The sequence below is a fragment of the Haliotis rufescens genome, unplaced genomic scaffold (genome assembly GCF_023055435.1).
Source record: "Haliotis rufescens isolate VD_foot unplaced genomic scaffold, xgHalRufe1.0.p SCAF_7, whole genome shotgun sequence".
Taxonomy (NCBI): Eukaryota; Metazoa; Mollusca; class Gastropoda; order Lepetellida; family Haliotidae; genus Haliotis; species Haliotis rufescens.
In genome coordinates this window covers 41,929,983-41,945,826 of record NW_025964361.1, presented here as the reverse complement: position 1 = coordinate 41,945,826, position 15,844 = coordinate 41,929,983, and the positions used below count along the sequence as shown (strand labels likewise).

Here is a 15,844-nt window from a genome sequence, read left to right as displayed (position 1 = left end):
ACGTTAAACCCCATTTCACCTCACCTCACCTCACCTCACCATGAGGATAAGAAATGAAATGCTTCAGTTCTGCATTTGTTGCTCCACAATTAACAATACAGGGAAAACCCGGAATTCTGATATTGAAGCTTAAAACAAGCGGACTGATGTTCCTGTGACTCTGCCATAGTTAAATCCGAATCTCAAACTGATCTGGCTCACTTAGTGTCAACACTACAGAAAGTGCCAACACCAAGCTGAGTGACCTAAAGAAATTGCAGCATTTCTGCCGAGGGTTTGATATACTTATGATGGGAGAAAAGTTAGCAGTAGCTCAAAGTAAAACACAATTTGTTATGTAGAGCTGGTCCCATAGGCATTACGGGCTTGTAGGCTAACACATTCCACACATTTATGAAATCAGCTTTTTAGAGATAATTTAGCCTTGACTCTACTTTGAGTATTGGGGGAGCTTGTGGCCCAGTCATTTAAGGTGCTGCAATTTGGTGTGAGCTCAACAAATGCATCGGCCTCCTAGACCCAACCCCCAGCCTGCTGGACCCACGTGCCACCACATCCCAGCCTCGGGACTCCAGCCACCCAACCTCCCAACCTTCTACACCCTTATCCCCAAGCCACCTAGACTCCACTTCAAACTTCTTAGACCCGACCCCAGGTTTCAAGACTATAACAATCTGCCTCTTACACCCCATCTCCAGCTTTCTACAACCCTATTCCCCTGCCTCTTAGACCAGATCCCAGGCTCAAAAGATCCTGACCTCGCCTTCTAGACCCTTAACCCCAGCCTCCTAGACACCTGACCCAACCTCTTAGGCCTGATCCCAGGCTCAAAAGATCCTGTCCTCACCTCCTAGACCCCAGTCTCCCAGCCTCCTAAACCCCACTCCCAGCCTCTTAGACCTGACCCCAGGCTCAAAAGATCCTGTCCTTTGCCTCCTAGACCCATCTCCCAGCCTCCTAGACCCCACTCCCAACCTCTTAGACCCGATCCAAGACTCAAAAGACCCTGACCTCACCTTTAAGACCCTTAACCCCAGCCTCCTAGACCCTACACCCAACCACTTAGACCCAATCCAAGGCTCAAAAGATCCTGACCTCGCCTTCTAGACCCTTAACCCCAGCCTCCTAGACCCCACACTCAGCCTCTTAGGCCCGACCCCAGGCTTAAAAGATCCTGTCCTTTGCCTCCTAGACCCGTCTCCCAGCCTCCTTAACCCCACTCCAAACCTCTTAGACCCGATCCAAGACTCAAAAGACCCTGACCTCACCTTTAAGACCCTTAACCCCAGCCTCCTAGACCCTACACCCAACCACTTAGACCCAATCCAAGGCTCAAAAGATCCTGACCTCGCCTTCTAGACCCTTAACCCCAGCCTCTTAGACCCCACACCCAGCCTCTTAGGCCCGACCCCAGGCTTAAAAGATCCTGTCCTTTGCCTCCTAGACCCGTCTCCCAGCCTCCTTAACCCCACTCCAAACCTCTTAGACCCGATCCAAGGCTCAAAAGATCCTGACCTCGCCTTCTAGACCCTCAACCCCAGCCTCCTAAACCTCACACACAACCTCTTAGACCCAATCCAAGGCTCAAAAGATCCTGACCTCGCCTTCTAGACCCTTAACCCCAGCCTCCTAGACCCTACACCCAACCACTTAGACCCAATCCAAGGCTCAAAAGATCCTGACCTCGCCTTCTAGACCCTTAACCCCAGCCTCCTAGACCCCACACTCAGCCTCTTAGGCCCGACCCCAGGCTTAAAAGATCCTGTCCTTTGCCTCCTAGACCCGTCTCCCAGCCTCCTTAACCCCACTCCAAACCTCTTAGACCCGATCCAAGACTCAAAAGACCCTGACCTCACCTTTAAGACCCTTAACCCCAGCCTCCTAGACCCTACACCCAACCACTTAGACCCAATCCAAGGCTCAAAAGATCCTGACCTCGCCTTCTAGACCCTTAACCCCAGCCTCCTAGACCCCACACCCAGCCTCTTAGGCCCGACCCCAGGCTTAAAAGATCCTGTCCTTTGCCTCCTAGACCCGTCTCCCAGCCTCCTTAACCCCGCTCCAAACCTCTTAGACCCGATCCAAGGCTCAAAAGATCCTGACCTCGCCTTCTAGACCCTCAACCCCAGCCTCCTAAACCTCACACAAAACCTCTTAGACCCAATCCAAGGCTCAAAAGACCCTGACCTCGCCTTCTAGACCCTTAACCCCAGCCTCCTAGACCCTACACCCAACCACTTAGACCCAATCCAAGGCTCAAAAGATCCTGACCTCGCCTTCTAGACCCTCAACCCCAGCCTCCTAAACCTCACACAAAACCTCTTAGACCCAATCCAAGGCTCAAAAGACCCTGACCTCGCCTTCTAGACCCTTAACCCCAGCCTCCTAGACCCCACACTCAGCCTCTTAGACCCGACCCTGGGCTCAAAGACCCTGACATCAGCCTCTTAGAACCCATCCCAAGCCTCCTAAACCCTGACTCCTAGCTTCCTAGACACCCACCCTTTTCCTTCTTAATCACACCCTACAACTTTTAATTATTACTTATTTAACTAATTTCACACAAAGAAACATCTGTATATATACCATATATTGATCAAACCGTCTATGGAGTGAAGTTTTCTGTTCTTATGCTCTGAGTGTAAAAATACAGACAGAAGAATACATCAGGGTTCTGCTGCTAAAGCTGCAATGTTTCCATAATGGACTTGTCACATTCAGGAACCACAATAATGGATGTCACAGTTTTTCTCAGAATCTGACAAAATTCCATTAAAATCAGACCCAAATATTATAATGGCTGATAAAACAGAACAGTGGCAAGGAAAGTAGGCGTTGAATGTGATAATTCTCATTGGTAAATTATGAGTTCTTGACAAAAGGTTTGATAAAAACATTGTCAATTGAGTCATACGTTTTTGGCACAACCCCTGACAATCTTATTAAGAATGATTTGACATTTAGATGTCTATCTATGGAATGTGAATTGTGGCATTAGGTTCTGGTATTGAATGACATCTTGGTCGCCATACAAAAGAAAGAGAATAGTTTTGATAACGCATGCAAAATGAGGAGATACGGGGTTTAACATTTCTTGAAGATTATTGCTGTTATGTATATATCTGGTTTATATCTGGCCATCCTGTCTATGAAAAAGATGGCTTATGCAACACAGAGAAGACCACTTGCAAGTATCATGATATGTATCGCATCATGACGTTTGCTGTATTGTCCCAGACCTAATGCTGATCACCAGGCAGGGTAAAAACAAGTACCATTGAGTGCATTGTGTTTGGGGTAGTTGGGCAGGGCAATTTCTGGCACATCATGGTGTGGTGTGGTGTGGTGTGGTGTGGTGTGGTGTACATGTGGTGTGGTGTGGTGTGGTGTGGTGTGGTGTGGTGTGGTGTGGTGCGGTGTGGTGTGGTGTGGTGTATATGTGGTGTGGTGTGGTGTGGTGTGGTGTGGTGTGGTGTGGTGTGCATGTGGTGTGGTGTGGTGTGGTGTGGTGTGGTGTGGTGTGGTGTGGTGTGGTGTGGTGTGGTGTGGTGTGGTGTGGTGTGGTGTGGTGTACATGTGGTGTGGTGTGGTGTGGTGCGGTGTGGTGTGGTGTGGTGTACATGTGGTGTGGTGTGGTGTGGTGTGGTGTGGTGTGGTGTGGTGTGGTGTGGTGTGGTGTGGTGTACATGTGGTGCGGTGCGGTGCGGTGCGGTGCGGTGTGGTGTGGTGTACATGTGGTGTGGTGTGGTGTGGTGTGGTGTGGTGTGGTGTGGTGTGGTGTGGTGTGGTGTACATGTGGTGTGGTGTGGTGTGGTGTGGTGTGGTGTACATGTGGTGTGGTGTGGTGTGGTGCGGTGTGCATGTGGTGTGGTGTGGTGTGGTGTGGTGTGGTGTGGTGTACATGTGATGTGGTGTGGTGTGGTGTGGTGTGGTGTGGTGTGGTGTACATGTGGTGTGGTGTGGTGTGGTGTGGTGTGGTGTGGTGTGGTGTGGTGTGGTGTGGTGTGGTGTGGTGTGGTGTGGTGTACATGTGGTGTGGTGTGGTGTGGTGTTGTGTACATGTGGTGCGGTGTGGTGCGGTGCGGTGCAGTGCAGTGCGGTGCGGTGCGGTGCGGTGCGGTGTGGTGTGGTGTGGTGTGGTGTGGTGTGGTGTGGTGTGGTGTGGTGTGGTGTGTCACATGGCATGGCATGGAATGTTTTGTCATGGAGTAATTTGACTTTTTTAACTTGACAGGCATGTGGTGAAAGGTACCAAAGTTAAACAAAGAGTATGGTTTCAAATGAAACTTACACCTTTTCAAAATTTCAGCATACTCTTTTAAACTTAAATTATTTTTTCACATTTCAAACAGGTCAATAATTAATTTATCGGATTTATTCCTTCTAATATGAGCACCAAATTTCAATAAATTAAGTCAAAAATGCAATATCCTTCTTCACAGATGCTTTCAATTTAAAAAAATGCTATTGCAGACATCAGATTTAAATAAGATTTAATCTTTTGATTGAAAACACTTCATATAACTACAAATTAGATCATTACTGTATTATGAGTTCCTCCTGAGGTTTCTATTTTAGAACGCAAGGACAGGTTTACTGCCGGTATTGATAAAGACAGGACAAATATGAAGCAATTTGGGGATGATATGCCAGAATAAATTCACGGGGTCGGGGAGACTCAAACAAACACGAAGTGTAAACCAATCAGGCAATGAGGGATTAGGGGTTTGGAAGGTGAATGTCAATCGAAGAAAATCGCGTAGATCAAACATGTGGAGACGTGCTGATTCTGTGTGGTCAAACATTGCCGCTTGCCGCCCTTGCGTTTGGACTGTCACAGATATTTACAGAGGGAACGTGGAAATTGTGCGCAATGGTGATTTTTTCATTGTAGGAACAAAACTTTGTTTTGAGAATTGAATTTTCAAAATTTGTTGCAAAGATATTAATATTCTGAACCAAACCTGTATTTTTTGGATACAAAAATTTAAGATCAAATTTGAAAAACAAAACTTCAATATTGGAATGTTTTTAATTCTATTTGAGAACCTGACAATCTTGTATGAAGTATTTGAGAACTGAATCATGGATGTGGAGAAATATTGAGTTTTTGTATTTCAGGTTTTATCTGGGAAAGGTCATGTGTACCCGGACAGGTGATGTGCCCACAAAGTATTCCAACAAGCAACAGCCTTTCTTCATGTTCAACAGAGTTTTTACTAAAAAATAATTTTTTTGTAGACTAATATGCTAAGTTTCAAACACTGGTGCATTTCTGCAAACTCTGCTGTTATGTCATCTATTCAACAGCAAATAATCTCCCCTATTAAATTATCTTGGATAGGTGGAATTCATTTATTCTTATGGTCAGATTAAGGTAATAACATCTAAATGTGGTCATCTGAGTAGTATAATTTGTATGATTGATAGATTCCATGCAGTATTATTAAACCATGAGGGGCAGTGGGGTAGCCCAGTGGCTAAAGAATTCGCTTGTCATCTAAAGGTCCAGGTTTGATTCCCCACATGTACAATGTGAGAAGCCTATTACTGGTGTCTCTCCATGTGACATGAGTAGAATATAGCTTAATACAGAGTAACCTCCAAATCAATATCTTGCAAATATTCATCTGTCAAATTACATATTAGTTGTTTGTTTGTTGAAACATTTGAAGATCTGTGTTATTTGTTTGTTTGTTTGTTGTTTAATGACGCACTCGGCAATATTCCACATAAATGACGCCGGTCTGTAAAATAATCGAGTCTGGACCAGACAATCCAGGGACTGACATCATGAGCATCGATCTATGCAATTGGGATCGATGACATGTATCAACCAAGTCAGCGAGCCTGGCCACCCGATCCCGTTAGTCACCTTTTACGACAAGCATAGTCGCCTTTTACGGCAAGTATGGGTTGCTGAAGACCTATTCTACCCCGGAATCTTCACGGGTCAGAGATCTGTGTTAACAGCCTATTACTGTCAGTAGGTTAAATCTGCAGGACATACAAATGCTGTGACTGTAGATAAAATTTAATAAAGAAACATCTAAGCCATGAAATCGTCCTGCCAACCTGCAGATATGAACGTAATTACTCCAGTATCTGTTACATAAAAACATTATAAATATTTAACCAAAACAAAGATATAAAAGACAAATATACAAGTAAATGTTTTTTAATCAGTTTCAAACAATCACACTGTTCACAGCTATTGAGCAGTAAGTGACTTTCTGAAGACAGATAGTGACAGATAACGATGCACACAGATAGACAAGACAATCAACACCATTATTGAAACAGTGTCTCTCAGGTCCACATGTCAAAACTGTCTAGTCTTGGTCAGTCACAACTGATGACATTTTGTGTGCAAAGGCGAACTGTTTTCTCCAGAGGTGTACAGATTAAAGTATGAGTAATGCCTGTTTAAAATAGTTGTTACTTTCCTAACACATAGCAGATAGGAGCACTTAGTGCCCTCTGAATCAGGAGACTGCAAGTCTTTATAGAGTTAACTGATGACGATTGGTGTGGGTATTTCTAAAAATGTCAGCCATAAGTCAAATACAACTCCCCAAAAAGTCAAAGACCACCGGATTCTTTCATATTATTATAGTTAATCTTTCAAGGCATGACAGATTACCGATAGTAATATGAAAGAATAGGGTGGTCCTTAACGTCTTTTATAGAGTATGTTAAAATTGTATAATACCATAATCAGAATCCTTTATCACGACAAATGTTGCAGCATGGCATATAATTTCAGCACTCCATCATGTTTTGGGTTATATTCAACTAAGTCCTGCTGGTGTGAGTGAGTGAGTGACGATGCTTGGAAATAACATTCCACTTATATCATTGCTCAGATGTTTAGTGAAACCTACGAGCACGGGTATGGTACTGACAAGCCTAGAAACATAATTCGAGCACCTGAGACAAATGGCTGCACAGGAATAGCATCATTATACCCCATCATTCATGAGTGGTTGTCTGGAAGGTGAACATTATAACCGTGGACAATTGAACCAGATTGGTACTGTCTGAAAGGTGTATGACCACCAGATATGTCTGGAAGGTGTAGGACCACCAGATGTCTGGAAGATGTAGGACCACCAGATATGTCTGGAAGGTGTAGGACCAGCAGATATGTCTGAATGGTGTAGGACCACCAGATAGGTCTGGAAGGTGTAGGACCACGAGATAGGTCTGGAAGGTGTAGGACCACCAGATATGTCTGAATGGTGTAGGACCACGAGATAGGTCTGGAAGGTGTAGGACCACCAGATATGTCTGGAAGGTGTAGGACCAGCAGATATGTCTGAATGGTGTAGGACCAGCAGATAGGTCTGGAAGATGTAGGACCACCAGATAGGTCTGGAAGGTGAAGGACCACCAGATATGTCTGGAAGATGTAGGACCACCAGATATGTCTGGAAGATGTAGGACCACCAGATATGTCTGGAAGATGACGAACCACCAGATAGGTCTGGAAGATGTAGGACCACCAGATATGTCTGGAAGATGTAGAACCACCAGATATGTCTGGAAGATGTAGGACCACCAGGTATGTCTGGAAGGTGTAGGACCACCAGATATGTCTGGAAGATGTAGGACCACCAGATATGTCTGGAAGATGTCGGACCACCAGATATGTCTGGAAGATGTAGGACCACCAGATATGTCTGAATGGTGTAGGACCACCAGATATGTCTGAATGGTGTAGGACCACCAGATATGTCTGAATGGTGTAGGACCACCAGATAGGTCTGGAAGATGTAGGACCAGCAGATAGGTCTGGAAGGTGTAGGACCACTAGATATGTCTGAATGGTGTAGGACCACCAGATAGGTCTGGAAGATGTAGGACCACCAGATATGTCTGAATGGTGTAGGACCACCAGATATGTCTGGAAGATGTAGGACCACCAGATATGTCTGGAAGATGTAGGACCACCAGATATGTCTGAAGGGTGTAGGACCACCAGATATGTCTGGAAGATGTAGGACCACCAGATATGTCTGGAAGATGTAGGACCACCAGATATGTCTGGAAGGTGTAGGACCACCAGATATGTCTGGAAGGTATAGGACCACCAGATATGTCTGGAAGATGTCAGACCACCAGATATGTCTTGAAGATGTAGGACCACCAGATATGTCTGGAAGATGTAGGACCATCAGATATGTCTGGAAGATGTAGGACCACCAGATATGTCTGGAAGGTGTAGGACTAGCAGATATGTCTGGAAGATGTAGGACCACCAGATATGTCTGGAAGATGTCGGACTACCAGATATGTCTGGAAGATGTAGGACCACCAGATATGTCTGGAAGATGTCGGACCAGCAGATATGTCTGGAAGATGTAGGACCACCAGATATGTCTGGAAGGTGTAGGACCAGCAGATATGTCTGGAAGATGTAGGACCACCTGATATGTCTAGAAAATGTCAGACCACCAGATATGTCTGGAAGATGTCGGACCTCCAGATATGTCTGGAAGATGTAGGACCACCAGATATGTCTGGAAGATGTAGGACCACCAGATATGTCTGAATGGTGTAGGACCAGCAGATATGTCTGGAAGGTGTAGGACCAGCAGATATGTCTGGAACATGTCAGACCACCAGATATGTCTGGAAGATGTCAGACTACCAGATATGTCTGGAAGATGTAGGACCACCAGATATGTCTGGAACATGTCAGACCACCAGATATGTCTGGAAGATGTCCGACTACCAGATATGTCTGGAAGGTGTAGGACTACCAGATATGTCTGGAAGATGTCAGACCACCAGATATGTCTTGGAGGTGTAGGACTACCAGATATGTCTGGAAGATGTCAGACCACCAGATATGTCTGGAAGGTGTAGGACTACCAGATATGTCTGGAAGATGTCAGACCACCAGATATGTCTGGAAGATAAAGAAAGATGTACACATGTACAAGATTTAAGAAACCCAGTATTGAACCTCAAGAACATCGGATCTCTGTCTGGAACATGTATGTGTAGCCATCAGACTCTATGTTGAGATATGACCTTCATAGTCATAGAGGTGACAGTTTCATCACAAACTCAGCAGTCACGTTAAATACGAAACCCTTACAATGCATCTACATACATCAACAGAAGAATCACAAAACACTTCTAGATTCACAGCTATACGTGTAACTCAATTACCCTGCCCCGGCTCTTAACAGCAGACAGCCCCAAACACTGTTTATCAAATGTTCGCGTCTGCTTATTACAACATGTCATTTCTGTCTAAATCATCCAAAGACTGCCACCGTATAAAGCAATGTATTAGGTACACTGCTTTTAGTATAATAAACTTTAAGATGAATTGTTGCAATATGCTTGCCCATTGTCAAAGAGGACTCCGAAATGTCCCACGAGAAATGGTCAATTTGTCCCCAACACAGCTATATCAGCAGGTGTCTGAGAGATCAGAAGGTCAAAGCTTTCCCCTTTGTTTACCATATGATTACATGTCATGACTAGTGAATAATATGTCATAATTTCTCATAGGTCGAGACTGGTCTGGTTTTCTGGGAAAGGTCAGCCATCTTGGATAAAGTAAATGGACTCATCATGATCTACAGCACTTCAAACTCTGAGGTACTTGATATTGGCAAAAATGGTCTCTTAGAAATGTAGGTGATGGATGGCTTCTACAGTGATGGCAACAGAGTGGACTAGATAGAATAGCTTTTATTCTACATGCTGAAATGGGAAATCCTTCAGCTAACTGGTCATACATTGTGTAAGGAAGGTGGCATTTGGTTGAATAGATTCACCTTTTTAATGCTGCCAATTTAATGCACTTCTGGCTTAAGTACATATGGTGTTCTCTTGTCAGATGAATTTATATGATATATATAATTAACATGTTTGGAGTCTGAAAATGATATTGACTTTCCTTGTGAATATGACATTGTGCTTCGACTGATTCTATGGTATGATATGAAGTCCTCCTTAGTTTTAGAAAGATGTATGTACGTACCTTACATACATTGGTCCCTAATCTCTATTTTTATTCAAAGGTAAGAATAAAGTGTATATCATGTAGGATATGGTTCCAGACAATTACTACTTCGGTCAAGATAGATATAGGAGCCCCCATGTTTAGGCCGTATGAGAGGGTAAAAATAGAACATTGTTGTAATATAGGGAGGTATAACTGCACAAACAAAAGCATTCTACCCAAAAGAAGTTATATATAGAAGTTATCAGATTTTTACCCTCTTAGACCGCCTCCGTGGTCTAATTGTAGAGCGTCCGCCCGGAGAGCGGAAGGTCCGGGGTTCGATCCCCAGCCGCGTCATACCAAAAGATGGTACTTGTTGTTACCCTGTCTGGCGCTCGGCATTTAGGGGCTAAAACAAGGACTGGTTGGCTCGGAGTCAGTATACTGTGTATGGGTGGGGGTATTCATGTTAAACTGCGGCATGGTATCTCAGTGTGCTAGCACTATAAATCGGCATCAGTCCGGACTAGTACAAGCAGCCACACATACACACACATGCATGCACGTTGCTATATAAGTGCAATAATCTTGGACGCGACGTTAAACATCATTTCACCTCAACTCACCCTCTTATATGGCTAAACATTGGGGCTCCTATATCTATCTGAATCAAAGTCGTAATTGTCTGTAACCACATCATACATAAGGAATAGAATATAATGTCATATCATACATGTCCATTTTTAATTAACACAGCCACTAAATATTTACCTTTTATCGTACATCAGTTAATTAATCCAGCATAGACACCTTTCCCATCATTCTATCTCGAGTATTATGGATACGACATCAGTTCATTAGCTTAATTTGATCCAGACTTGATTATTTACAGACCACCATCATATACTTGGCATATTACTGAATGTGGCATTAAACAAAATACAAACAAGACAAATGGTAGGATATTCACTAATTTTCAAAATTGGTCACAATGTCTTCAATAATCAGTTGGTTGGTTGGTTGGTTGGTTGGTTGGTTGTTTTATGCCACACTCAGCAATATTCCAGCTATATGACGGCGGTCTGTAAATAATCAAGTCTGGACCAGACAATCCAGTGATTGATATCATGAGCATTGATCCTCGCAATTGGGATCGATGACATGTATCAACCAAGTCAGCGAGCCTGACCACCCGATCCCGTTAGTCGCCTTTTACGACAAGCATAGTTGCCTTTTACGGCAAGAATGGGTTGCTGAAGACCTATTCTACCCCGGATCTTCTTCAATAATCAGAACACTACATTTTGTAACATTCTGTCCTTAATTTCAATTCATCCCATGAGGTCTCCAGATTTGAATATTTCCCCAGCAACCCATAGGCTATGCTTGAAATCCGATGTGACTAAAAGGGTTGTGTGGTATGCTTCCATGACTTGCCTCAGTTGATTGTCATCTAACAGTGATGGCATTGGTTGTTGCTAATTTCAATCAGTGGTTTGTACTTGTAGCCATTATCTTTCATTACAGCTAACAAGACCTGCATATCTTCAAAATAACTTTCAATAAATTTTCAATTTTGATGGCTTGAAAACTTTGTGATTCCTGATGGGCAGGAACACTTACAGAACGAATTCAGGATAATCCATCAAGAGAGTCTTCAATAAAAGCTTAAAATGTCTTAAGGGTAGAGGAGCTAAACATGAGTTTGTAAAAGTTGTTATAAACTAGCAGATTGAAGTCTAAGAATGCAAGTTTAAACTTTTTTAAAAGATATTTCATTTTATAACTAGAAGAACTTGATATGGAAAAACACTCAAAATGAAACTTTACCCTGTACTTCGCAAACATATTGATCTTGGTTGAAGAAAAGTACACTCCAACACAGGTATCACTTAAAATTAGATGCATTGGACAAGATTGCAAAATGAATCTGTTTCTACATATGATAAAACTGCCCAAGTGCTTGGGGTTTAAATGAGAAGGACTTCATCACATCATTATTTCCCTGAGAGGGTTCCAGTTTGGAATTGGTCTTCAGGAACCTTTGAATGTTGAAAGAGTCAACTTAAAGTATTTACCTTCATCTTTCCAATAGTCAACTTTCCTATCGTGTCAAGCAATATTCCAGCAGATCCAGCCTTTGATGTCTACATTTCAAAACCTTTGAGATACAATTGACCATGCAATTTATATGAAGATTTCAATGAGCATCATAAAACTCTTGCTCAAAAGTTGTTTGATCAAAGTTAGAACATTCAAGGCTTTAGTAAAGGTTTTATGGTAGACTTGTGGAGGACATTTCCAAATTTGAAGTATCAGTGACAAAAATAATGTCCTATTTTGACTTGTCCCTATATGCCCCCATGTTTTTTTCAGGTGAACAATTGACTTACCTTTGCATGTGTTTGTGATGAGGTGCCACCAATAGGGAAGGATATGCTCACCTATTTGCGAACACCTAGTATCATCACTATTTGATGGTGATTCATAAACAAATGCTCATGATATAGTCACAATCATACAATTGACTTGCCTTTGCATGTGTTTGTGATGAGGTGCCACCAATAGGGCAGGATACGCTCCCCTATTTGCGAACAACTAGTATCATCACTATTTGATAGTGATTCATAAACAAATGCTCATGATATAGTCACAATCAGGCAGATTTCCTATAAATACGGAAAGGGTTATGTAGCTTTAGTTATGTGATCGTACTTGACTACTTGGCTGAATACATGCCCTGATGGTGTGGGATGTTGATCATAATCACAATATCAGGCCAATATGATATAGCCGGGAAAATACTGAATGCAGCATAAAGCAACAAACTAAATAACTCTTACTGTCGGGAGAGAGGGAATTAGTATGCACAACACTGCACAATCATTGGCCCAATACAAGAATGAGGGTGGTTAGTTGTGTTCACCATTAAGTTAATACAACTTTCAAATCTGTATAATAGTACCACGGCACTGTAGCTCACCTGGATAGGTAGTAATATTAAAATGTCAACAATGACTTTACAAAAGTTGCTGTACCCATTGATATTGAAATATATTCCACAAGGAACTAATAACAAACAATAAAGCCCTAGAGTTGAAAAAAAATGTGTGCCATTAAAAGAAGAAACATACATGTCAAAGGTCAGCTATCTTGGCAGTTTTAGAGGAGAGGATGTTTACAGAGTCCAATATGCATTTTGACAATCCAGTGATTGATATCATGAGCATCGATCCACGCAATTAGGATAATGACATGCTTCAACATGACATGAGTGAGTGAGTTGGGTTTAATGACGCTTTTAACATTATTCCCATTTTTTCAAGAGTGTCAGCTTTATGTAGGAAGAATGACCGCAGTGATCAGGGCTCAGATGTTTACCACTTTGGTCAAACCCTGAGTATGAGAATGGCGCTGACAAACCTACAAATATGATCAGGGTTACCGAGATTCAAACCCACTGAGGAGAAGATGTTTACAGATGACAATGTTGATGCAAAAGCACACCACAAAAGCAGTCTGTTACAGAAGCTGAACTGACTGTCAATCAGGTGAGCTAAAAATCTACATATATTTGACTGTGCATCCAAACTTTTCATCTTGTATAAACATTCACAATTTAAAGGGTAAACATGTAACAAAACACTTATTGCCACTAAATACAAATTAATCCATGCAATAGATCTGTACATTTTATACAGTCATATTAAGAAAAGAAAAACAAAAAAAACAACATAAAGTTCAATATTTTAACCATACATATTCCTTCCCCATGTGAAAATATAATAGTATTGTGCCCTTATCATGGATAAATAACTGAAACTTTGCTCTACCATCTTCACCATATTTATATCTGTATATGAAGGTTTGCTGAACATTTCTCATCAATATCCTTTTACAGGGCTTGTCAAATTAATAGCTAAGCCCCATGCATGAATAAATAACAATCATGATATAACTGAAAAAGTACCCTTGTGACATTCAACAATTCATTTCAGGTCAGCTTCACATTATCGTGTTAAATATTGTTAAATATTCTCTTTATTAAAGTAATTCAATATTTTTCATCTTTCACAAACACAGATTGCTATTCTAGATCAAAGATATGTTCAATATCATATCTGCAGGGAAAATCAGGAAAGACATAGTTCCGTTTCCATAGTGTTTAACAATATCAAATTAAGCAATAAATCTCCTTCTACGGATATTATTCAACTTCGAGATCATATTCTTCTTTGATTTCTCCGGTAAAATATATTCTGAGTAAATGTCCGCTGAAGCATCAAAGAGGGACAGAAACAAACCTCTAATAAGTTTCCTTGACTCTTAAGACATCATTATTTTCTATTTTCTGTTATTGACAAGAGTAATAGTCTGGAAAGTATTGCAGCATTCCGTATGTAAAACTGATTTCTCCAGTCTTGTTTGGAAGGAGTTGAAACAGAGTTGCCTTAGTGTGGGAGTTGTCCCCCCTGTATTGTACACAGATTACATGTGGACACCAGTATATATGCAAGTACACTATATCTGTTGTAAAAGACAACTTAATGGTGATTGGGTGTCCACAATGTCAGCTCATGAAGGCATACTCTATGAGTTACATGTGTCACTAGTTGGGGTTTGGGAGTTTACAAGCTGAATGAGTTTGTACACTGCGCGACTGTTTGTTTGTTGTTTAATTTCACTCTCAGCAATATTCCAGCTTTATGATGGTGGTCTGTATATAATCGAGTCTGGACCAGACAATCCAGTGATTGACATCATGAGTTTTGATTCATGCAATTGGGATACGATGACATGCATCAGCCAAGTCAGTGAGCCTTATCACCTGACCCTTAGTTGCCTCTTACGACAAGCACAGTCGCATTTTTGAGCAAGCATAGGTTGCTGAAGACCTATTCTACCCCGGATCTTCACGGGTCACTGCGAGACTAAAGGTTGTGGGGTGTACACGTACATAAAACACTGTACATCTTGCGAGTGCCACATGTAACAAATGTATCATTAGTTGGTCACAAGTAAAAAAACGTAATTTCAGTGAAATATGTTCGTGTGACAAGATCAGATCTGCTTCATGAACGCCAATTATTCGAACCCATGATCAGGGTTCAAATGTTGTATGTTGTGATGATGGTGATGAAGGTGTTGTAATGATGGTGTTGTGATTATGGTGATGAAGGTGTTGTGATGATGGTGTTGTGAATATGGTGATGAAGGTGTTGTGATGATGGTGTTGTGATGATGTGATGTGATGATGGTGATGAAGGTATTGTGATGAAGGTGTTGTGATGATGGTGTTGTGATTATGGTGATGAAGGTGTTGTGATGATGGTGTTGTAATGATGGTGTTGTGATTATGGTGATGAAGGTGTTGTGATGATGGTGTTGTGAATATGGTGATGAAGGTGTTGTGATGATGGTGTTGTGATGATGTGATGTGATGATGGTAATGAAGGTATTGTGATGAAGGTGATGTGATGATGTGATGAAGGTGTTGCGATGATGGTGATGAAGGTGTTGTTATGATGGTGTTGTGATGATGGTGATGAAGGTGTTGTGATGATGGTGATGATGTGATGTGATGATGGTGATGAAGGTATTGTGATGATGGTGATGATGTGATGTGATGATGGTGATGAAGGTGTTGTGATGATGGTGATGATGTGATGTGATGATGGTGATGAAGGTGTTGTGATGATGGTGATGATGTGATGTGATGATGGTGATGAAGGTGTTGTGATGATGGTGATGATGTGATGTGATGATGGTGATGAAGGTGTTGTGATGATGGTGATGAAGGTGTTGTGATGATGGTGATGATGTGATGTGATGATGGTGATGAAGGTGTTGTGATGATGGTGATGATGTGATGTGATG

General features: G+C 42.0%; 2 protein-coding genes across 2 annotated transcripts in view; one reads left to right on the top strand and one right to left on the bottom strand.

Annotated features, from left to right (window-relative positions):
* LOC124132663 (protocadherin-11 X-linked-like) overlaps positions 1–15,844 on the bottom strand; it is a 363,829-nt gene that overhangs the window by 321,204 nt on the left and 26,781 nt on the right. The window lies entirely within an intron of this gene.
* On the top strand, positions 501–1,107 carry LOC125376217 (extensin-like). The gene is made up of 2 exons (XM_048388173.1): positions 501–655; positions 855–1,107. The coding sequence occupies exons 1-2, from the start codon at positions 501–503 to the stop codon at positions 1,105–1,107; spliced, it is 408 nt and encodes a 135-aa protein (XP_048244130.1).

Coding starts and splice junctions, on each gene's coding strand:
- LOC125376217 (XM_048388173.1), top strand. CDS start 501: ATGCATCGGCCTCCTAGACCCAACCCCCAGCCTGCTGGACCCACGTGC. Junction 656..854: donor CTTCTTAGACCCGACCCCAG/GTTTCAAGACTA, acceptor CTCACCTCCTAG/ACCCCAGTCTCCCAGCCTCC.